The 24205-nt window shown below is 45.8% G+C and overlaps 1 protein-coding gene across 4 annotated transcripts in view; it reads right to left on the bottom strand.

Moving 5' to 3' along the window:
- map3k5 (mitogen-activated protein kinase kinase kinase 5) overlaps positions 1-24205 on the bottom strand; it is a 301679-nt gene that overhangs the window by 42448 nt on the left and 235026 nt on the right. For 3 of the 4 annotated variants that reach the window (XM_070885461.1, XM_070885460.1, XM_070885462.1), the window contains exons 21-22: positions 20242-20419; positions 10579-10747 (exon numbers count right to left, since the gene is read on the bottom strand). In XM_070885461.1, coding sequence (XP_070741562.1) covers positions 10579-10747; positions 20242-20419 — 347 coding nt within the window. Of the gene's footprint in view, positions 1-6845; positions 7055-10578; positions 10748-20241; positions 20420-24205 lie in introns of those variants that run through there. The other variant, XM_070885463.1, reaches the window with a different exon arrangement.

The following is a 24205-nucleotide window of genomic DNA, read 5'->3' as shown; positions in this document are numbered from 1 at the left end:
CTCAGGCTGAAACGCTCCAAGTGTGTTTTCCTGGCGCTAGAGGTCGAATTTCTGGGGAAAAAGATTGCGGCAGACGGCATCAGACCCACGGACTCCAAGACGGAGGCCATGAAGAATGTACCCAGACCACAGAATGTGACGGAGCTGCGTTCGTTCCTGGGATTCCTCAACTATTTTGGTAACTTTCTCCCGGGGTTGAGCACTTTGCTGGAACCATTGCATTTATTGCTATGCAAGGGTGATGACTGGGTTTGGGGTAAATCTCAAGAGACAGCCTTTAACAAGGCCAGAAACCTGCTATGTTCTAACAAGTTACTTGTATTGAATGACCCGTGTAAATGTTTAGTACTAGCTTGTGATGCATCGTCGTACGGGGTCAGTTGTGTGTTACTGCAAGCCAATGGGTCAGGCAAACTGCAACTGGTTGCATATGCGTCCAGAAGCTTAGCTAAGGCTGAAAGAGCCTACAGTATGGTTGAGAAAGAAGCATTAGCATGCGTATACGGGGTTAAGAAAATGCACCAATACCTATTTGAGCTCCGGTTTGAGCTCGAAACCGACCACAAGCTGTTCATTTCGTTGTTCTCAGAAAGCAAAGGTATTACCACCAATGCTTCGTCCCGCATCCAAAGATGGGCACTAACGTTATCTGCGTATGATTATGTAATCCGCCACAGACCAGGCACCGAGAACTGTGTAGATGCCCTCAGTCACTACCATTGCCCATCACCAAGGTGAAAATGGCGCAACCCGCAGACTTGCTCCTTGTAATGGATGCTTTTGAGAGCAAGGGGTCACCCGTCACAGCTCGCCAGATCAGAACCTGGTGCTATCACTAGTAAAAAGCTGCATCCTCAATGGAAGCTGGTTGGTGGTCCCAGGGGAAATGCAAGACGAAATTAAGCCATTCCACCGACGCAAGGATGAAATGTCCATCCATTCGGACTGCCTCCTGTGATGGAATCGTGTAATTTTGCCAAAAAGAGGCAAGGAAACGTTTATATACGACCTTCACAGTACCCACCCTGGCATAGTCATGATGAAGGCTATCGCCAGGTTGCACGTTTGGTGGCCCGGCATTGACTCGGAATTGGAGTCATGCGTACACCAATGTAACACTTGCTCACAGTTGAGCAACGCACCAAGGGAGGCCCCACTAAGGCTGTGGTCATGGCCCTCTAAAACCGTGGTCCAGAGTCCACGTAGATTTCGCTGGCCCCTTTCTAGGAAAGATGTTCTTAGTAGCAGTGGACGCTTACTCTAAATGGATTGAATGTATAATAATGTCGTCAGGTACATCTACTCTGCCACCATTGAAAGCATCCGGGCCATGTTCGCCACCCATGGTTTGTCCGACGTCCTTGTTGGTGACAATGGACCATGCTTCACCAGTTCGGAATTCAATGAGTTCATGACCTGCAATGGCATCAAGCATGTCACGTCTACGCCGTTTAAGCCCGGATCCAATGGTCAAATGCAACGGGCAGTCCAAACCATCAAGCAGAGCTTGAAACGTGTGACGGACGGTTCCCTGCAGACCCGGTTTTCTCGGATTCTGCTCAGCTACCGCACACGACCCCACTTGCTTACCGGGGTTCCCCATGCAGAATTGCTGATGAAGAGAGCACTCAAAACCAAGCTCTCCTTAGTCCACCCGGATCTCAATGACCATGTAGAAACCCGGCATCACCGGCATAACATGTTGCATGATCGCGTGGTTGTATCACGTGACATTGAGGTTAATGACCCTGTGTTTGTTCTTAATTATGGTCATGGTCCCAAATGGGTTGCTGGCACTGTGTTAGCCAAGGAGGGGAATAGAGTGTTTGTGTCAGCCAAGGAGGGGAATAGAGTGTTTGTGTCAAACTTTTGAATGGACTAACGTGCAGAAAGCACTTGGATCAGACCAAACTGCGGTTCACTGACAACCAAGAGCAGTTTGAAGTGGACATTACCATCATTGATCCACCAACACACACCCAACCAGCAATCGACCTCGCGGTCAACCACGAGGATGAACCCACCATGCCCGGCAGTCTGATCACACCAGCCACACTGCAGTGCAGCAATGATCCGACCAACTCGCCCGTGCCAGAACTTCAACTCAGGCGATCAACCCGGGAACGCAGAGCCCTGGATCGCCTCAACTTGGAAATAACTTGTACATAACATCATTCCCCCCAAAGTCTTATGTATGTAAACATTACCAATTTGTAAGACTTGCCACCAGGGGGCACACCTGTTGGACACCCCAAGGATCACCTGCACACCCTGGGAAAACAGTTGTAAAAGGCAGACTACCATGCTGCCTCCCCACTCTGGAGTTACAATAAAGAGACCAAAGTCACAACAGTTTGAGCTTAAGATATACAGTCTTGTGGAGTTATTCTAAACGTAACAGTATTGACTGACAAACAGCACTATATTGTTCTTGTACAAGACCTTGATTAGGCCTCATCTAGAATATGGTGTCCAGCTTTGATCCTCTCACTTGCTGGGTGATATCGAGGCCCCTAGTTTTGTGTTCCTAACACAGATGAGACTGCACACAGGGAGGTTAAAGTAACAGTGACCTCAGTCTTTATTAAGACACTCCAGAGTGAGGAACAGGTCTTAGGGGTCGGCTTATATACAGTGCTCCCAAGGGATGCTGGGATCCCTTGGGACTTCAGGGGAAGCGCTCCCTGGTGGCGGAACATGGGAGTGCATGCTTTACAGATACACAACATCACTCCCTCCCAAAGTCAAAGTGAGGCGGTCGGGAGCCTTTCTTTCCCTGGTGGACTGCCTCGGTACAAATGTCTGTTCTGGTGTGTTTGCTGTGCCCTCGCTGGGCTGGCGTGTTGTTGGCCCTGCAGGGCGAGACTGGCCTTGCTGGGCTGTTGGGCATGATGAGTTCGATTTCCTGGTCCGGGGTGGTAGAAACATAGAAAAACATAGAAAATAGGTGCAGGAGTAGGCCATTCGGCCCTTCTAGCCTGCACCGCCATTCAATGAGTTCATGGGTGAACATGCAAATTCAGTACCCCCTTCCTGCTTTCTCGCCATACCCCTTGATCCCCCTAATAGAAACATAGAACATGGTGTTGTTGATCCTTTGGGTGTGTGTTGTGCGCTCGAAAAAGGTGGTGTCTGCTATGGGTTGTTCAGGGCAGTCTGTGAGCCGCAGCCTCGTTTGGTGCAGGTGCTTTCTGCAAATTTGTCCATTGTCTAGTTTGACTACAAACACCCTACTCCCTTCTTTAGCTATCACCGTGCCCGCGATCCACTTGGGAACATGTCCATAGTTTAGCACATAAACAGGGTCATTCAGATCAATTTCCCGTGACAGTGGTGCGACCATTGTTTACATTTTGTTGCTGCCGCCTGCTCTCTGCCTGATTATGCAGGTTGGGGTGAACCAGCGAGAGAGTCTGGTTTTAAGTGACCTTTTCATGAGTTGTTTAGCCGGGGGCACCCCTGTGAGCGAGTGGGGTCTCGTGCGGTAGCTGAGCAGTACTCGGGAATGGCAGGTTTGGAGTGAGCCTTCTGTGACTCGTTTAAGGCTCTGTTTGATTGTTTGTACTGCCCGTTCTGTCTGCCCATTGGAGGCTGGTTTAAATGGGGCCGAGGTGACATGTTTGATCCCATTGCGGGTCATGAATTCTTTAAATTCGGCGCGTTGAAACATGGCCCGTTGTCACTGATCAGTAGGTGGCAAACATGGCCCTCAGGCTTTCAATGGTGGCGGTGGCGGTGCTTCCCGACATTATTTCACATTCAATCAATTTTGAAAAAGCATCCACCACCACCAGGAACATTTTACCGAGAAACGGGCCCGCATAGTCGACATGGATCCTCGACCATGGTCTGGAGGGCCAGGACCACAAACTTAGTTGTGCCTCTCTGGGTGCGTTGTTCAACTGAGCACATACGCTGCATTGCCGTACACAGAACTCTAAGTCAGAGTCGATACTGGGCCACCACACGTGGGATCTGGCTATCGAATTCATCATTACTATACCCGGGTGTGTGCTGTGGAGATCCGAGATGAACGTCTCCCTGCCCTTTTTGGGTAGCACTACGTGGTCATCCCATAACAGGCAGTCTGCCTGAATGGACAGCTCGTCCTTTCGCCGCTGGAACAGCTTGATTAGCTCTTGCATTTCAACAGGGATGCTGGCCCAGCTCCCATATAGTACACAGTTTTTTTTACTAGGGACAGCAGAGGATCTTGGCTGGTCCAAGTCCGAATCTGGCGGGCCGTGTCAGGTAATTTATCATTTTCAAACACTTCAATGACCATCAACAAGTCTGCGGGCTGCGCCACCATCAACAAGTTTGCAGGCTGCGCCATTTCCACCCCCGTGGTGGGCAATGGTAGCCGACTGAGAGCATCCGCACAGTTCTCTGTGGCGGATGGTATAGTTATACGCTGATAGCGCGAGTGCCCACCTTTGTATGCGGGCTGAGGCATTAGTATTTATCCCCTTGTTTTCAGCGAACAGGGATATGAAGGGCTTATGATTGGCCTCAAATTTGAGCTGGAAACCAAACAGGTACTGATGCACTTTCTTTACCCCGAACACACACGCTAATGCCTCTTTCTCAATCATGCTGTTGGCCCTCTCGGCCTTAGATAAGCTCCTGGAGGTATAGGCGACAGGTTGTAACTTCCCAGCAACGTTAGCTTGTTGCAATACACACTCGACTGCGTACGACGACGCCTCACATGCTAGCACAAGTCTTTTACACGGGTATACAATACAAGCAGCTTGTTGGGAGCATAAAATGTTTCTGGCTTTCTCAAAAGCAATTACTTGTTTTTTTTCCCCATACCCAGTTCTCACCTTTGCGCAATAACACATGTAGGGGCTCTAAGAGGGTGCTTAACCCCGGTAGGAAGTTACCAAAATAGTTGAGTCGTCCCAGGAACGACCGCAGCTCTGTGACGTTCTGTGGCCTGGGCGCGTTCCTGATAGCCTGCGCCTTGGCGTCTGTGGGCCGAATGCCGTCCGCCGCGATCTTTCTCCCCAAAAACTCCACTTCTGTTGCCATGAAGACGCATTTCGACCTCTTCAGCCGCAGCCCTAAGCGATCCAGTCTCTGGAGGACCTCCTCTAGGTTTTGTAGGTGCATGACGGTGTCCCGACCCGTGACCAATATGTTGTCCTGAAAAACCACCGTGCGTGGTACCGACTTGAGTAGGCTCTCCATGTTTCTCTGGAAGATCGCTGCAGCCGACCAAATTCCAAACGGGCATCTGTTGTAGATGAACAGTCCCTTGTGTGTGTTGATGCAGGTGAGGCCCTTCGAAGACTCCTCCAGCTCCTGAGTCATGTAGGCCAAAGTCAGGTCGAGCATGGTGAACGTCTTGCCTCCTGCCAGCATCGCAAATAGGTCGTCTGCCTTAGGTAGCAGCTATTGGTCCTGTAGCGAGAAACGATTAATAGTTACTTTATAATCGGCGCAAATCCTGACCGTGCCATCATTGTTGAGTACTGGAACAATCGGGCTGGCCCACTCGCTGAATTCCACTGGGGAGATGATGCCCTCGCGTTGCAGCCTGTCCAGCTCGATTTTCACTCTTTCCCTCATCATGTGAGGTATCGCTCGCGCCTTGTGGTGAATGGGTCGTGCCTCTGGGACCAAGTGGATCCGCACCTTCGCCCCGGAAAAGTTTCCAATGCCTGGCTCAAAAAGGGAAGGAAATTTATTAAAAACCTGGGTACATGAGGCCTCATTGACATGTGATAGCGCTCGGATGTCATCCCAGTTCCAGCGGATTTTGCCCAGCTAGCTCCTTCCAAGCAGTGTGGGGCCATCGCCCGGGACAATCCAGAGTGGCCGTTCATGCACCGTGCCCTCGTGGGTGATCTTGACCATGGCGCTGTCCAGGATAGTGATAAACTCTTTGGTGTGCGTTCTCAGTTTCGTGTGGATGGGGCTCAGGGCTGGTCTGAATGCCTTGTTGCACCACAGTCTCTCAAACATCTTTTTACTCATGATGGATTGGCTAGCGCCAATGTCCAGTTCCATGGCTACAGTTAAGCCATTCAATTTCACATTTAGCATTATAGGTGGACATTTCGTCGAAAATGTGTGCACCCCGTGTACTTCAGCATCTGCCTCCTCTCTCTGGCTCGAAATTGCTTTGATCCATCATGGACCAATCTTCCTCTGCCACGTGGTGGTTAGCAGGTTTTGCAGAGCTTGCAGCTCGTCTGCAAGCTCGTTGGAGGTGCCCCATTATTCCACAGCTCTTGCAAACATACCCTTTGAAGTGGCATGAATAGGCTGATTGGAAGCCTCCACAACGCCAACAAGGTGTGAATTGCCTTGCATTCATCCTTTGTTGAGGACTGAGTCATCTGGGTCACCTGAGGCCCGCTGGCAGTTGTAGACTCGTGGGTTCTGCCCTGTACATTTATGCTCGCAAACACAATTCCAGTTAATTTATGAACATTGCTAGCACTTGTGCTGAGAGATTTGTTTGGTTTTATCACTGGTGGACATAAACGCCTGTGCTATCGCAATGGCCTTACTGAGGGTCAGTGTCTCTACAGTCAAAAGTTTTCGTAGGATGGTCTCGTGGCCAATGCCCAGTACAAAAAAGTCTCTGAGCATTTGCTCCAGGTAGCCATCAAACTCATATTGTCTTACAAGTCACCTTAGCTCGGCGACGTAGCTCGCCACTTCCTGACCTTCAGATCGCTGGCACGTGTAGAACCGATACCGCACCATCAGCACGCTCTCCCTTGGGTTAAGATGCTCCCGAACCAGTGTACACAGCTCCTCATACAACTTATCTGTGGGTTTCACCGGAGCCAGAAGATTCTTCATGAGGCTGTAGGTCGATGTCCCGCAACCACGAGGAGGACCGCTCTCCTTTTTGCAGCGCTTCCTTTTCCATCCAGCTCATTGGCTACAAAGTACTGGTCTAGCCGTTCGACATAGGTTTGCCAGTCCTCACCCTCTGAGAACTTCTCCAGGATGCCCACAGTTTGTTGCATCTTTGCATTGGATTCGTATACTCGTCACCAGTTTTTGTGTTCCAAACAGATGAGACTGCACACTGGGAGGTTAAAGTAACAGTGACCTCAGTCATTAATAAGACACTCCAGAGTGAGGAACAGGCCTTAGGGCCCGGCTTATACACAGTGCTCCCAAGGGATGCTGGGATCCCTTGGGACATCAGGGGATGCGCTCCCTGGTGGTGGAACATGGGAGTGCATGCTTTACAAATACACAACACCTAGAAAATGTTCAGAAGGAGGGTTACTGGACTGATATTTAGCTTAAAGGCCCTTGGTTACCATGATAGGCTTAGAAAGCTGGGGCTTTTAAAATTTAGAAAAAATATAGACTGCAAGGACATTTGATGAAAAATTAAGGATTAGACTCTGTCCCTGTAGATAGACGATTTTGAGTTAGATTGGTTAGGGAGGACCGGAAAAGGGATTTGGCGGGGTGGAGGGGGACGGAAGTCATGCGTACAAGTTACACAAGCATTGAACCAGGTTAGCTATCAGGAAATGTTTCTTTTGGCAGAGGATCAAGTTGCTCCCTCATGCATCGCGTATGGATTTGCTGCAAAGGAGCTGGATGAGCTCCTAGCTATGGCTGATATTGCAGCTTAAAAAATGAAGTTGAAGCATTGGGCAAAGCGTCTCATTGTCACTGGTCTCCTGGAAAGTGTTTTGATTAGCTTCATGAGTCAGAAAGGAATTTCCTGGATCCCCTCCACCCCTTCCCGTGAAGCGGCCTAGAGTTTATACTCCATTTTATGCCGCACTCATGAGATCATGTAGCCATTTGTGGTCATGCAAATGGGGTCATGATTCTCAGTTGCAACTTAATAATAGGGATAGGGTCAACGGACCAGCTGGTCTTTAACAGTCCGCCATTTTTATTTGTTTGTACGTATCCAGATTTCAGCAAGGCTTTCGACACTGTGCCACACAAGCAATGAGTCCACTAAGTAGGAAGGCATGGAATCGGTGACAAGCTTCTGAGATGCACTGAAATTTGACTAAACTAAAGAAAGTAAAATGTGAGTGTGAATGGAAATGCATCGCCATGGCAAGTGGATGCCATGACAATTAGTGCCAGGGCCATTGCTGCATACAGTGCATAAAAATGATGTGGCACTGGGTACAGAACCAAAGCTTGACTAAATTTGGAGATTACACCAAATTGGAAGGGGGTTGGTCATACAACCATAAATGAAGCATTGATCATGAAAATCATCATCATAGGCGGTCCCTCGAACGAGGATGACTTGCTTCCACAAGAGTTCACAGATGTTTCAATGAAGGACCCGATGTTCCAGTCCTGAACTCCTGTTGAAGGGGTGGAAGATGCCTGTGCGTGGATTTTTTTTAATGTGTAGTGACCGTTGCATATCAGCCAACGCACGGGCTTGACAGAGCTCGGCCTTCATCCAGTGGCAAGGGTTGAACCAGGACGACTGGAGACCTGCTCTGCTGTACGGACCTAGTGCGCACACATATTGCAGTGTGGGCAGGTCCGTGCTGCCCCGGGTCCTCGGCTCTTCTAGGCCCCATACCCTCATTCGCCACACCTCTGCCACGATGTTCCAGGGCCCACTGCTCCAGCTCTATTTATTGCCCGTCCTGCGGCGGTGTTCTCACACAGATCAGGGTGGCCCACAATGTTCCAAGGCCCGGCGCTCCAGCTCTATTTATAGCCCGTCCTGTGGTGGTGTTCTCACACAGGTCGGGGTGGCTCACGATGTTCTGGGGCCTGGCGCTCCAGAAGTATTAGACTGCCACTAACTCCAGAACCAGTGAATACAGGCTCAAACTTGGAAGAGGAAAGGTGAACAAAGAGTTTAAATTCAACTACTTTCCATAGAGGGTGGTGAATGTATAGAGAGAAGCAAATAGTACTGAAAATTTTAAGGGAGATTGGAACGGATACTTGAAGTAGTGGATGATTGCAAGATATTACCTTTTGTGACTGGCCAGATGGATTCCATAGTCTTTTCTGGTGAAGAATTTAGGCCCCGGGTGGAGTTTAAGGCAGAGTCCTACATGTCCAACCTGAGTTTAGCCACTTCTGGTTCTGCCATATCCTTAGACACGTCTTTCACATTTGGATGGAACCTCAGAGCGTGGTTCCACACCGAGTATCTTGAAACAAACTTCTCATAGCTGGCAGTGATGGCAATGTGAGGAACTATTTAGTGAGGAGAAGGAGCGGTGCTTAAAATGAATGGCGTCAGGAGAAAAAACTCAATTCCAGATTTATATGATCCAAATTTCATGGTAATAATGCTCACAAATGATGTTGTAAATGAGTAATCTGTTTGTTATATGTGAACAGAGTTCCATTAGACTCAATTCAGGACATTCCAACCTACCCATTATAAGTGGAGAATTGAAACAAGGGAGTGCGTAGTCCCTGCATAATCCTTTTTAATGCCTCGCTTTGTAAGCACCAGCACTTTGCTAACATCTAATCGCTATGTTTGAATTAAATGCACATGACAAGCATGTGGAATTGCAGATGTATTTATGTCCTGCATGTGATGATCTGGCAAATTTCCCAGTTCATATCTAATATTCAACTCTCAGTTACATTATGTTGGGAGAGGTCATTAAGAATGTCAATTCTCAAAACACCCCAGCTAATTGTTTTCTAGGTCTTTCAGGCAAATAAAGTCTGACTGGAATTAAATGTATACTGTATATTTACACGAGTCATTTTAACTTTCTCCACATTTTTGCATTACATGTTTCTAGTGCTCCTCAAACACTGTCCTTCAGTTGGTCTCTTTCCAGATCTTTGCTGATATTGCTGCTCCTGGGCCACAGGTATGTGGACAGGATTGGCCTATCTTTGAATTTGCATTACCTCAGAGAAAACACCACCCCTGGCGAGAGAGTTTAGGACGTCTATCAATTAATCAAAATACCATTTTCCACTACTAAGAAAACTACTTTGCAGTAATTGTTTCCAGTTTTGCGATATCAAGAATTCCCAGCCACTGCGTACAATAACATTTGGTGCCCTGGACAAACAGCATCATATATTAGCTGGCAGCAAAGCTGGGGGAGAATTCAGGAATGGAGCAAGATGATTCCTGACAGGGGAGGAGAAATCAACAGCATTTCTGGAGGGTAGCACACAAGCTGGGGGCAAAGGGAATATGCTGGGAAAGTGGAGGTGGAGATGAAAATAGAGCAGATCCATAAACTGGGAGGTGTAATAGACAACTTCAAAACAAATGATCAGATTTAGCAACAAAGAATACCAAGACCTATCCATACTAGCCAGTAACATCTTCAGCAGAAATGAGGGAAAATTCCAACAATTTTCACCACAATCTTTTGCAAATTTTCCAATGGCCCTGGCTGATTTTGAATGGGAAAAAATAATGAGTAAGTCACTCTGGTTAACTGAATTGGTAAAGTTGGATGGTGAGTTTAATGGTTGGGGCTAGAAGTGCTGCAGGCTACCTGCTTGTCTTTTTGGTCTGTGCCAAGTCAGATCTAAAAAGTGGGTGAAAATAATTTTAACATATTTAAAATATGAACAATTAATTTGAAATGTAATCAGGAAACAAGTGTTTACCTGTATCAGAGATTCAAGCAAGTTTCTCACAACTTTGTCCTGGTCCTCCGACAATATTCTGTGTAGAGTAGCTCTCCGCTCACTGTCTTTCTTTAGCATGAAGAACCCTGCATCCTTCTCCTCTGGCGACGGTGGTGCACTGTGATCTTCAAAGTGATCATCAGGTATACTACAGGTTAAAACAAAAGGAACATGAGCGGCTTGGAGAAAAGGGAAGGGCACCCGTGGTTAAAGAGGAAGAACCAATCGCAACTGTGATTGAATCTTACAAAGTCTTACGTTGGAGCTACTAGTGTGAATTTTCTAATTGGTGATGTTTGTACCAGTGGCAGAATCTGCAGCTAGTGGGTCCCCCACCCCTCTCCTGTCCCCACTTAAAAGGTGACCCATGCATATTCCAGTTAAGGATATATATTTGGTGCCAATCACTCCTGCTCCTTTTGAGCACAATCCTCATTAAGCATGAAAGTAGCGTTAATGAAGACCATGTGAAGACCCGTTCTACTTTCTGATATTTGAGCAGATATACCACCAATCAGCATTTCCGACCATTTTAATCATGTATTAAATGGAAGTTGCTTGGAATTCTCATTAAAGTGGACAGAAGGAAAACATGTTGAAACGGGTTTTTTATTGTTCAGGTTATGTTTCCTGCATGAATTAATGTTTCTCACATTTCTAGTGAATGGTTAATGCATTTTTCCTGTGTTTTCTGAATCAGACATGCAGGAAATGCTAATGTAATGAGAGCAACTGAATCACTGTTACCAAAATCACAGAGAAACTAACTGTAGAGAACCAAGTTCTCTTGCCCACAATATCAACACTCATACCATTTAACGGTACTCTACTGCATCTAACTGGAAGCTACACCCACGAAGAGCAGTCCCCTATGGCACATCATTGTTACCTTACTAATGGGAGATGCTTAGAAAGCATCCCAATCACAGTATGTCATACTTTAAGTGATAGAAGATGGTAGCTGTGTCATTTGCTGCAAGGACACTTTCAATCAACCTGCATCATAGGACTGGCGTTGTCAGCTGGTAGGCAACATCTTGATATATGAAACAATCAACTGACGCATTGGTCAGGAAAGGTCAATTCCATCCCTTCTTCTACTGATAGCAACAGGTGCGCAACACTACTGCATTCCCCAAAGTATAGAAGGTCCCTGTTGGCATGCAACAGATTCTTGCTCCTCCTTTGCTAGCACCAGTTACCGCTCTTCACTTGCAGTCACCTCTTCAAGCTCACTTACAACATCCTCTGGAATGCCTGTAGCTGTGCTGGTGCTTGCAATGGTTGGTGAGAGGAATGCAATGAACCATGAGGCGCTGTCTTGTTTCAGCCCACTGCCAGTGCTGGTCGGCTGTTGTTCCAGGCATAGAATGACATAAAGTGACTAAGGTTACAATGTTGTCTCCAAGAAATGCCTACCAACAGAGCTGTTTGTGTAGTTATATGAATGCTGGTGTAAGAGTGAGAATGGGAGCCAGACATAAAGGGCTCCAATTTCTCCTGGGCCTCTTTTGCCAGTGGAAATACAGTGGGCTGGAACTTCCCACCATCTGCTGTTTGATTTGTTTCCATCCCTGACCCCGGTCCACTGCCTGGGGTCGAGTTTGCCCCGCTCAAGATTCTTCAGCAGCAGACATTCTGCACTTGTGGTCGTGATGGAGTCAGTGACAAGGGAGCAACGTGTGTGGCCGAGCCGACAACGGTAGCTTTGGTCTTCCTGACGCTGAGTCTGGATGTTGTGCCTCATCCAGAACTTGATGGCAGACCAACAGTCTGACAGCATGGAAGTATTTGAGAGGTAGAGCTGTGTATCATCAGTGTATCTGCGAATGTAACCTCGTTCCTGCGGATGATGTGATGAAGTGGTAGCTATGGTAGAAGAAGTGGCTACAGATAGATCCTTTGGAGTCTTTAAAGATGATTGTTTTTCTTTCCTCACTTGCACTGTTACTGGAGATGAACTGCCTGCTTTCAGACTGATGGAAAAGCAGCTGGATAACAAGAGAGGTAGGCAGTGGAGGAAGATGCCACGGTCAACCATACTGAACACTGCAGAGAGGAATATGTGACAACGGAAACAAAGAACTAAGTCATCCTCTGCGGCCCACCTCTCGTTATCCAGCTCTGTGGGACTGCTCCTGTTGAGTAGCAAAATATTGGCTTGAAAAACAGTTCTGAACACACAACAAAAAAAACCTCTCCTTTCCTACTGCTAGCATTCTCCCGATCCCACTCTACGTTTGGATAGTCTTAAAATTCTAACTCTCATTAATTATTCAAATAGAAATGGATCAGTTTGATATACAGATTATAAAAGGTATTGTAGGAGCTGTCCAGACAATCTGATTTTGATGTTGGGCAACATTAAAGGGTAGAATAGCAAGTTCCCTAGCACAGCAAAGAGAAAATACCTATTACACAAGCGGTCTCTATCCGCACTGTGCTAACCTGGGATTTCCTAAATTCAGCGTAATTGCAACTGCAGTAGATGTAGGCCTCGCATAGGGAGGCCAATGGAGGTGTGAAGGAGCCATTCAAGGCACTTCTGCCTCAATTTACTCTCAGTGCAGTCATGGGTTGCCCAAAGGGACACTCAGAAACCTGGAGATAGGGCTTCTACCAAACTCTCCATTGGCGAGAACATTTGCAGGATCCAAAAAATCAATGTGGCATAAAGCAAGTCAAATATTCTTCCCTACCCCCAGCATAATATTTAGGTCTGTTAGAGAGCAGCAGCTAGAAGGCCTTGCATCTACTTTTCATGATTCCACCACACGAGCCCAGCAGAAGGTCCCACCAGGGGGTGGTACTGCATCATAGAGTGACTGGATGGCCCTGGCGAAGAAACTTGAGCAGAGTTCTACCCTTATGGACTCTGTGCCCAACTATTACACTGCATCTGTGTGGCATCTGATGGGGGTCACTAAGAAATAATAGCCCCTAAAAGGTCCAAGTGGAAGTGTATTTTGTTTTGTGAAAAACTGTGGGGTTACAAATTTAATTTCATTACAGCCTTTATATCATAGGCGGTCCCTCGTATCGAGGATGACTTGCTTCCACGCCAAAAAGGGATGAGTTCACAGGTGTTTCAATGAAGGATCTGATATTCCAGGTCCCGAACTACATGTTGAAGGGTGGAAGATGCCTGTATATGGATTTTTTTAACGTGTGGTGGCCGTTGAACACCAGCCACCACACGGGCTTGACAGAGCTAGGTCTTGGTCCAGTGGCAAGGATTAACCAAAACAACTGGAGACCAGCTCTGCTGCACAGACATAGGGCCCAAGTTCCCCCCCCGCAAAAACAGCACACCTAAAAAGGGCGCCGAAAAGTTACCTTCCAATTCTCCTTGCTCCTCAGGATGTCTTCGGTCTCGGCGTGGCGCACCACATCCAGTGGGGGGCAGAGCCAGGTCCCAGTGCTGAAAACAGTGCCGGGACCTCTGCACATGCGCGCTAGAGTGGATGCGCTTGTGCAGTAGCTCCTCGCCCCCAGCGCATCCTGTAGCTTGAGAGGGGCCCTATGCTCACAGTTGTCAACCCTATCCCTAGCCAAGTGGTCAGATGAAGATAGGACTTCTAGCCCAGGATTCCTTTCCTACTTGTTTTGAAGCTGACTGGTCCTTTTCTTGTAAGCGACGTAAGTAATCGGCTCAGATGCCATTGATTTCAACATCCTCTGCAAATAATGTAGCGCTGCTCATCAGGTACCTGAACAGGGCAGCCCAGCTCGCCAGTCTCGGTCTTGATGTGTGCACGAATGTGGCAGAGGAGCTTTCGGTCGGCTACGCTGGGAATAGATGGGATCGCCTGAGCTTTGCCCAGAGCTGCTGTTGACACCCGTCTGCCTGCCATTTGCACTTACACCCGCCGGGGCCGGTGCCGGGACAGACTGTCGGTCACTACTTCTCATTCCACAGCTCACGGTTACCAATACTCCGCGCCGAGCGCCATCCATCTGCACCCTTAACTCTATCTGTGAGTACTCCTGCTTGGCTATCTGACGGTGAGTTCTCCTGCCCCTATCCCCGGCTGAGTGGCCTCCCGGCCTGCTGACTTCTCCGGCCCAGTATGAAGGTAGGACTTGAGTTTTATTTTTTATTTATTTACTTTTAAATTATTATTGATGGTTTTTATGCTTACTGAATGTTGTTGAGAAGGTGTTTAGTGCTCTCACTTCAATCCCCCCCCACCCCCCAATCTCTGCCTACCTGCACTGATTTCTTAATTCACCGCAAGGTTTTTCTGAGCGGACACAAGTGGCATCATACGCTGGCCTAAGTTTGTTTGGAGTAACTGTTAGCTGGCTAAACTTGCTTAAATGACCAAAACAGGAGTAAGTGGCTGGTAACACCCACTTTTCAAAAAAAAAACTAAAAAAAACCTAACTAACTCACTTACATTGGAGCAAATTAAATGGGGAGAAGTGCGATTTTTAAGTTACTCCAAAAAAATCTAGTTGCTCCATTTTGGGCCCTTAGTGAGCACACATAATGCAATGCGGGCTGGTCCGTGCTGCCCCTGGGCCCTCGCCTCTCCTGGGCCCCGATCACATCGCCCCACAATCACTCGCCGCTCCTGCATCCCAACCAGAGAGACACCAAGTGTATAAATAGCTAGCGGTAAGTTTGACCTTTAGTTGAGTTTAGAAGCTTTCACACTACAGAACTGAAGCTAGAACAGGTCAGGGGTGCTAGCTGCACAGCACTTTTTCCATCACCCTTTTTTAAAAATAACTGTATATGTAATTAATGTGAAAAGCAACTTCAATCTTTTACTTCAATGTACGCAGTAGGTTCTACTAGATTAACAAAGTGCCCTATTATTGCAGTTTGAAAAAACCCAAATTAATTCCTAATGCAGTTTTGGCTGCATTATTTATCGCCTGGCATTCTGTCATTGAAAATGGCAGGGTACAATGAAGATTTTGCAACATAATAGTAGATACAAGTCAGTAGTCTCCTTGGAATACCACTTTAACATCTGTTTGCTCATTGTGGGTATTCCATTATTGCAGGTACAGGTGCTTTCTTTATCAGATTGCAATGGAGCTGTATTCACTTGTCTTGGTCACAAAACTCTTGCTCTTCATTTCATGGAGATAGTGTAATCATTCTGAACCAACTTCAGCTAACCAGTAAAAAGAATGTATAAGAGTGCTACAGATTCCTTTCAATGCTATTTGTACTTCACAGCAATTTTTTAAAATGTTAAAAATCAAATTTTTCAGTAGAATTTACTGAAAAGGATATTAGGTTACACTTACACAAGACATCAATTATTGACACCATTTGATCTTATACCAAATACTAATTTACAGTGGGAACCCACGCCAAAAAATTAAATAAAAATGAAACTACTTCACAACATAGTAATCTTTTCAAAAAAGAAAATTTCCACATAATTTTGATAACATTCAATCTGAACATATAATCTCTCTACAGCCCAGAAAGAACAGGGACCGATTAATTCAGCAGAAGAGATTTTATAGATTTGAAAAGTATCAATAATACAAGGTGCAGCTGTAAGCAGTTTTAATGGCAAGTCTCAACATTTAGCCCAGAAAAGAATTCTTGTCTCTTAAATGTTTGGAGTAAAAAAACAAATTTAAAGGGACGGCTGAAGCCCACTCAAAAAAAATGTCCAAGCAATTTTCCTCCTGGGCTCACAAAAAAGCACCAGCCCGTTGCCTACCGGCTGTGTGTAAGGTTTTTGCCCTCCCCGACTGGTGAGCTCGAGTGTGCTGCCCGTTTTGCGTCTGCAGATCGTTGGCGACATTTAAGCAAGGCCCAAAGCTAAATTTAGCTCGATCCTCAGGCTGGCACAGACCAGCACGCGCGGCAGTCACTCCCCCGACATTGTGCCAGCTTTGGGCGCAAGTCAAATTTCTCCACCATATAATTTTATTCTTTTACACTGAGGATGAAATTATGATGCTTGATGATATCTAGGGGCCGAGATTCAGGCACGCCACGATTTTTAACCTGGTTTTACCGCCGGGTGCGATGAGGCAACCTTCTGATCGATTTTCTCCACTTTGACCTTTTTTTCGCATCAGACCGGAAGTTGGTAATAGTGAGGGCGGAAGCGCAACGGTAAGTCCTGGTGAGGGGTGGAAGTTGAGGTGGGACCGAGTCTCTGCCGCTGTCACTCAGCGGCGGAGCAGAAATGATGTCACGACGCATGTGCATCACCATGCTCTCCCCTTTACTTAAAAGGGAGAGCGTTCGGCATTTTGAGACATCGGTCCACTGTGCCATCAGGAAGGGTTTCGGCTGGACCAGTGGGCTGGCAGCCAAGAGTGGGTGCCAAGCTGCCTGTTGGCGGTCCGGCCAAACCTGGGGCAATAATTGGCCAGGTCGACTGGGAAGTCGGCCAGCAAGAATAAAAACATGGCAGTCGCAGCAGTGCGTCCTCCCCTTGAAGGGCCGCCACACTGCCATGCCGCACACACAGAGGACAAGGTGCACTGACAGAAAAAGCTGTTGGGGGCACCGCGCAGCAGCTCGTGGATTTTTTGAGGTAAACTTTGGGCAGATTGCAATGGAGGTGCGGGATAGCGGCTATGCACGCTTTGATGATGCGCTTGCGGCAGTCGGCAGCAGTGAGGTGGAAATGGGGATAGGCCGAGAAATCCCTGAGCTAAATTTAGGTCGTGGCGGCCAATGGACTGTATTGCGGCGGCCAATCGATTCCGCCACATTTTCGCTGCAAAACGGCGGTAACGAGCCTTATCTGGAACCTGAACTTCGGCCCCGAAGAATGCATCTTTAGTCTGTGAAGTTTAATAACAGTACAAAGTTGCATTGGAAATTATGTGTAGGAGTGCAGGGTCATTTGTAGGTCACTTGAAGGTACTCTTCTAAGGTTGAATCTACATTGCATGGGCACAACAGGAGTTTTATTCTGTATTTGGTTCATGCTGCACCTAGACTGCGAGTGATTGATTGATTATGTTAGATTCCCAAAGCATGGGCATCTTATGAAGGTTAAAAATTAATTGAGCACTAAAATCTAAATGAACTCCCTATGTTTGACTTATGACAGGTTGATATTCAATGCAAGTCAACGATCATAACTTAATGCTCCCTAAAGATGATCTGTGACTTGATGATCGCCACTAGTATGTAGTAAGCTCATAATGCTCATACAAAGTAGAATATAGACATATTCTATAATTATTCACTTATTATTGCAAATGAAACATTTTAATTCTATAATATATCCAGGAAACATGTTTTGACTTTAATTAATAGAATGGAGAAACTTTTTTTTGTGTACTTTGGATAACTGAAAATGTTTCCATACTGTCCCTCCCCACTCTAACCTTAAAGCCTTCCATATTGGTGTCATTTTCATGGATGGTGAGCTAATGTTTCCTGTGTACGTGTCTATATCTTAATGTTACTTTGTTAATTACACATTGAACGTGAACAGGAAATGCAAATCAGTGCTATTAGAATGACACCTTTAGGAGCATAATCTGCGAAGAAAGTTTAAGGTACGGATAATCACAAGCTATATGCCCTGGTACAGCTGATTGCAAAATCGCCTCGATAGTGTGTGCACAAAGCTTTAGACTAATGAATTCTGTACACATTGTGCTGGCTAATGCCACTTTTGTTTTTGTACCCTGCATCAGTCTCAAAGACTCCCAAGCAAAATATCAGTACAAGTTAAAAGCAATGTGAATATGCCACTGAATTTTCCAAGCAATGCGTCTTAAGCATAAGCTCAGAAAAGCACTGTGTGACATTTGCATTTCCAACACCAGACATGCTGAGTGACTTTTGTTCCAGATAAATGCACAATTATGGGCAGCTGTGTGTGTGGACCAACCATCAGCGACGGACTCTGCAACTCATTTCTGTTAGAAACTTTACAGCCAGCAGATAGAAGTGAGTTTTATATCATCAATCCGTGCTGGGGGCTGACCCAGGTTCTGGAGAGGAGAAACTCATGGACCAAGCAGTCCTCTGCTGTGGAGGTTTTAAAGGATAGGAACAATTGTGTGTCAGAGCGTACGAGCAAAATTTTCTAAGACCTGATGCCATCAGCGGGGCCTCGCACTCAATTTATTGGGAAACTGTAGGCGAGCTGCCCGCAATTTGCCGACTCTACGAATGGCCCCGCCGGTAGTGTGGAGTCTTGAAAAAATATACCTGTTGTGTGAAACAAATTCCCAGGGAAGGTTATTTTAGAGTTGAGGTTATGTCACCTTTAAAACAGAGCTGGATAATGTCATTTGAGAAGGGGGATTGAGGATAATAAAGATAAAGATAATAGTTATGGTGATCTTCTGTCCTCCTTTAATTGAGACACATTTCTGGAGGGGTGGGAGGAAGGGGCTTCCATTTGCCACCAAGATGTGCTCCAAACTCTTACCAAGCTTCCAGCTTCAGGATCATCAGCATCTTGGAGGCAGGCTCCTCGGCATCCATCAGATTGGGGGTGAAGTCTTGTGTGTGTGTGGGGGGGGGGGAATGGGGGGAGGAATACAGACAGCCTCCTGTCTGCGGGCCAAAACAGAATTAAAATAACATTGTTGGTGCCTTTTCTTCAGTCTGAACAATGTCACGCTCTGTAAATCCTCGTGCATAAAGAAAACTTCTGGGTAATCCCACCATTGTCATGAGAATGCTGGAAGACTGAGTGCAACAGTGCTCAAAGGACACAATTTACATGAAATAATGTCAGTGAACGTAGCTCCCGGATACGCATCTAATTGCAATATGCTCACCCGATACATGAGCAGGTATACCCCTACTGGCAGGTCTGGAAAGGATGAAATATGGGTGTGAGCACAAACAACGAAAAACAACTTACATTTATATAGCACCTTTAACACAGTAAAATTTTCCTAGGCACTTCACAAGAGCATAAGTAAACAAAAATTTGACACCAAGCCAAAGATGATGACATTAGGATAGGTGGCCAAAAGCTTAGTCAAGGAGGTAGGTTTGAAGTAGCGTCTTAAAGGAAGACAGAGAGGTAGAGAGGCAAAAAGGTTTAGGGAGGGAATTGCAGAGCTTAAGGCCAAGACAGCTGAAGGCACAACTGCCTATAGGGCGAAGGAAGTCAGGATGTGCAAGAGACCAGCATCGGAGGAGCGGAGAGTTCCCGGAGAATTGTAGGGCTGGAGCGATAGGGATATGGAGGGATTTGAACACAGGATGAGAATTTTAAAGTTGAGACGTTCGGGACCAGGAGCTAATGTAGATCAGCGAACACAGAGGTGATGGGTGAACGAAGGAGGGAGGCAGGGATGCAGCAGATTGCATCACTGAGCAACTTTCCAGCTCGATTCACCTTAATCAACTGAAAACTGCAGGGATAGGGTGGGTAATTTATGCCATTAGCAACACTGCTTGTTTTTTTTCCTGCAAATATAGGGAGCAGAAGTTGGTGTCCTCTAAGGTAGCAATTGCAGACAAGCACTGGTAAATGCATGGGAGGTAGCAGGTCATCTTTTCATTCAGCTGATGAAAGTACATGGTGTAGTGAAGCTAACGGAAGATAGGAAGAGAATGAGAAAATAATCTGAAAAAAAGCGATTTTCACCCCTCACCCTAAAAAAAAATTGAACAATACTGAAGAGGATCGATATGGCTTTGAAAGTACAGAATGCTGGCACCGTATTTACCTGAGAAGCAAAGGTCTAGTTCCTTTGCTGTCTTTATCAATGCAGGATTTCGCCCTTATTTTGAAAAAGAATGGTTCCTGTTTCAAGTCGGAGTCTGGTGAAACTGAGCCAAATTCACTACCACTACTCAACTCCTCCACAACAACTGGAACTGGAAGGGATACGCTGCGAAGATAATCTGCATCGGGAATAAATGAAATATTAAGAAAACAGAATCTTGGCAGCTGCTAATCATTCAACTTTTCTGACAAAACAAAAATACAAGTATATTCGCTTCTCTCCCTCTAAATTTACATCTCATTCCTCTCCAAATTGAGGTCTCTCCAAGTCATGCAGCTGCCCCCAAACCAGTAAGAGCAGCCTTGTGATAATCTGCCTTTTGATTCCAGTCCTCACTCGGTGGTGCTATAAGTTGCAGCTATGACCCAATATCAAACTTTCAACCGTTCAAAGTTTATTACAATTATACAGCTAAAAAGCAATAGGCGAACCATGTGGGTACTGTGCTTGGATACCCTGCATAACTGGGACATATATCTAAAATTTATATTCTGATTCCTAAACATATTTTGCCTTAGTTGACAGCATAAATATTTGTGATTTTGACACGTCATACCTTAAGCATCCCATGAGACACTAGCTGAGAATTACATGTTATGATTGTATTAAGATAATTATGGAAAGTTTACAATTAGTTTGAATAATAGTCAGGTATTCAATGTATTCATTTTATGAAATATGATGGGGGAGGGGAGAATTAGATGATCAAAGAAAAGTGTAGTACACACCTACTACGTTAACCATCTTGGTTAGGCTTATGTAGGATGACACCGAGTAGAGGTCGAGCACTTCTCCAAAGAGGAGAAGGAAAATTCCAGAAGGCAAAACATCTAAGGCCCAATTTTAAATGCCCGCCTGGCAGAAACCGGGCAAGTGGGCATTTAAAATTGGCCCCCGCCAGCACGATCCATGTCCAGAGCAAAAATCGGGCCTTTAGTTCAGGATTACAGAATGGTATTAGATCAGCCATGATCTTATTGAATGGCGGAGCAGGCTCAAGGGGCTAGATGGCCTACTTCTGTTCCTAATTCTTATAAAATAGGACCAGAACAGTCAGGAAACATTGTATTATTTAAATTTTTTAAAAACTGGAACAAGATTGCCCTGAAATTGAGAGACTCTGCTGCTAGTGTAATTTAAAACATTACCCTTGCAGCTCGGACAGGAATTCAAATTTCAGTCAGACAAATGGGGCGATTTCAGGCCTATATTCCCCACAACACCAAGTTCACAAATAATGGGGACATGCTGTGCGGGGGCCAGATGCTTCCACACAAGAATAAAAGCGGGTAATGGCTCCATTATAATATGCAACAAAAGAGTAACTACAAACACGTTAAGTATTTGCATGTCAAGCTTCGCACAGAGTAATTTCAAGGCCAGATATTCAGTTGTGCTGAGAATGTGAGAAATTTATGTGGCACTTTTATCCAATTTATCAGATTATTATTTACATAACGGTGCCGGATAACTTCCTCAATTTAAAAAAAATATGGGACAGATTTCCTCTGTATGCTATGTGCAATTAAGTCATAAACTTGTTTTGTTTAAACAAATCCTTCCCCTTTCCCATGGTAACATAATGCTGGCTACATGTGCTATCCATATTTACCCAGGTTCATGTCAAATTATTTTCCCCTTTTATCATGTCATGAGAACATAAGATATAGGAGCAGGAGAAGGCTATACGGCCCCTCCAGCCTGCTCCGCCATTTAATACGATCATGGCTGATCCGATCATGGACTCAGGTCCACTTCCCTGCCCGCTCTCCATAACCCCTTATTCCCTTATCGTTTAAGAAACTGTCTATTTCTGTCTTAAATGTATTCAATGTCCCAGCTTCCACAGCTCTCTGAGGCAGTGAATTCCACAGATCCACAACCCTCTGAATAAAGAAATTTCTCCTCAACTCTGTTTTAAATGGACGGCCCCTTATTCTAAGATTATGCCCTCTAGTTCTAGTCTCCCCTATCAGTGGAAACATCCTCTCTGCATCCACCTCGTCAAGCCCCCTCATACTCTTATACGTTTCGATAAGATTACCTCTTATTCTTCTGAATTCCAATGAGTAGAGGACCAACCTACTCAACCCCCTCATCCTCAGAATCAACCTAGTGAACCTTCTCTGAACTGCCTCCAAAGCAAGTGTAGCCTTTCGTAAATATGAAAACCAAAACTCACGCAGTATTGCAGGTGTGGCCTCACCAATACCCTGTACAACTGTAGCAAGACTTCCCTGCTTTTATACTCCATCCCCTTTGCAATAAAGGCCAAGATTCCATTGGCCTTCCTGACCACTTGCTGTACCTGCATACTAATCTTTTGCGTTTCATGCACATGTACCCCCAGGTCCCGCTGTACTGCAGCACTTTGCAATCTTTCTCCATTTAAATAATAACTTGCTCTTTGATTTTTCTGCCAAAGTGCATGACCTCACACTTTCCAACATTATACTCCATCTGCCAAATTTTTGCCCACTCACTTAGCCTGTCTATATCCTTTTGCAGATTTTTTGTGTCCTGCTCACACATTGCTTTTCCAACCATCTTTGTATCGTCAGCAAACTTGGCTATGTTACACTCGGTCCCTTCCTCCAAGTCGTTAATATAGATTGTAAATAGTTGGGGTCCCAGCACTGATCCCTGCGGCACCCCACTGGCGACTGATTGCCACCCCGAGAATGAACCATTTATCCCAACTCTCTGTTTTCTGTTCGTTAGCCAATCTCTATCCATGCTAATATATTACCACCAACCCCGTGAACTCTTATCTTGTGCAGTAACCTTTTATGTGGCACCTTGTCAAATGCCTTCTGGAAGTCCAAATACTTTACATCCACTGATTCCCTTTCCTCTCATGGGTTGTCCAGTTATTCAGCGTCTTGCCCAGTTTCTCCTTCTTATTAGCAGTCCCAAAAATTTACAGGCCTTAGATCCCAGTGTAAGTGCTAGGATTAGCCAGCTGGGCATATCTGCTGCTGACTCTACCAGATAAACCAGAATCAGGATTAGGGGGGGGGTTCCCTCATTTAAAGTGGCAGGTGCCCATGCCACTGTGAGGGTGCATCACACAGGCACCTTCCAGAGCAAGGGGAAGAGAAGCAGCGCTAGCGAGTCGCTCGAACATTCCATGGTAACCCTGACCGAAAGGTTAGTTTAAAAGGACCCATTGGCCCCCTCAAGCCAAAAGGCAATTGGAAGTTTTTAAGGGTTCAGGCCAAGACCCAGGCTGACACACTTCATTTCACCTGGAAAACCAAGGAACACAGGCCGGAAAACTCCAAGAAACTCCTTGCCTGGGAGTTCACTCCCTCTAGCCACACTCCTTCTTATGGAGAACACCATGAATGGGATGGATGGAGGTTGCATCCCAAACAAAGCCCCCCAGAAACTGATAGTGGAGGCTGGGACCTGGTGGATACAGGTCTCGGCCTAAACTGTGGGCCTTCTGATGCATTCCTGTCCGAATGATGTCACCAGATGCCAGAAGGGCTGCTGATTTTTGGGGCCACTTTCCTTTCACAAACTAGATTTGTGTTTTTTTTTTTACATTTTCAACTTTGATGCCAGTTTGAAAAAAATGTACAAATACATAGAGGTCAATTTTGGAGGCTAACCGGACTATGCTTGGTCTGTTAAATTTTATTCTAAAATAAACTGTACATGTTTCTTCACTGAATATAATTCACACAATGCAAATATATAAAATAAAATTGCAAACCCCTGTATATGTAACAAAATTACAAAAAAAAGACACATTTTATTTCTCTACATGATGACTTAATCATCCTATTTTGCAAGCTTTTTCTCCATAATGGTTTATTTAAATCCCCAGAGTTACCTTGGAATGCAACAGATCACTTCAAATTGGTTTAACCTTCACTTACTTATCTGAAGTAAAGAA

The sequence above is a fragment of the Pristiophorus japonicus genome, chromosome 7 (assembly GCF_044704955.1).
Source record: "Pristiophorus japonicus isolate sPriJap1 chromosome 7, sPriJap1.hap1, whole genome shotgun sequence".
Classification (NCBI taxonomy): Eukaryota; Metazoa; Chordata; class Chondrichthyes; family Pristiophoridae; genus Pristiophorus; species Pristiophorus japonicus.
This window is presented reverse-complemented; position numbering and strand designations above follow the sequence as displayed.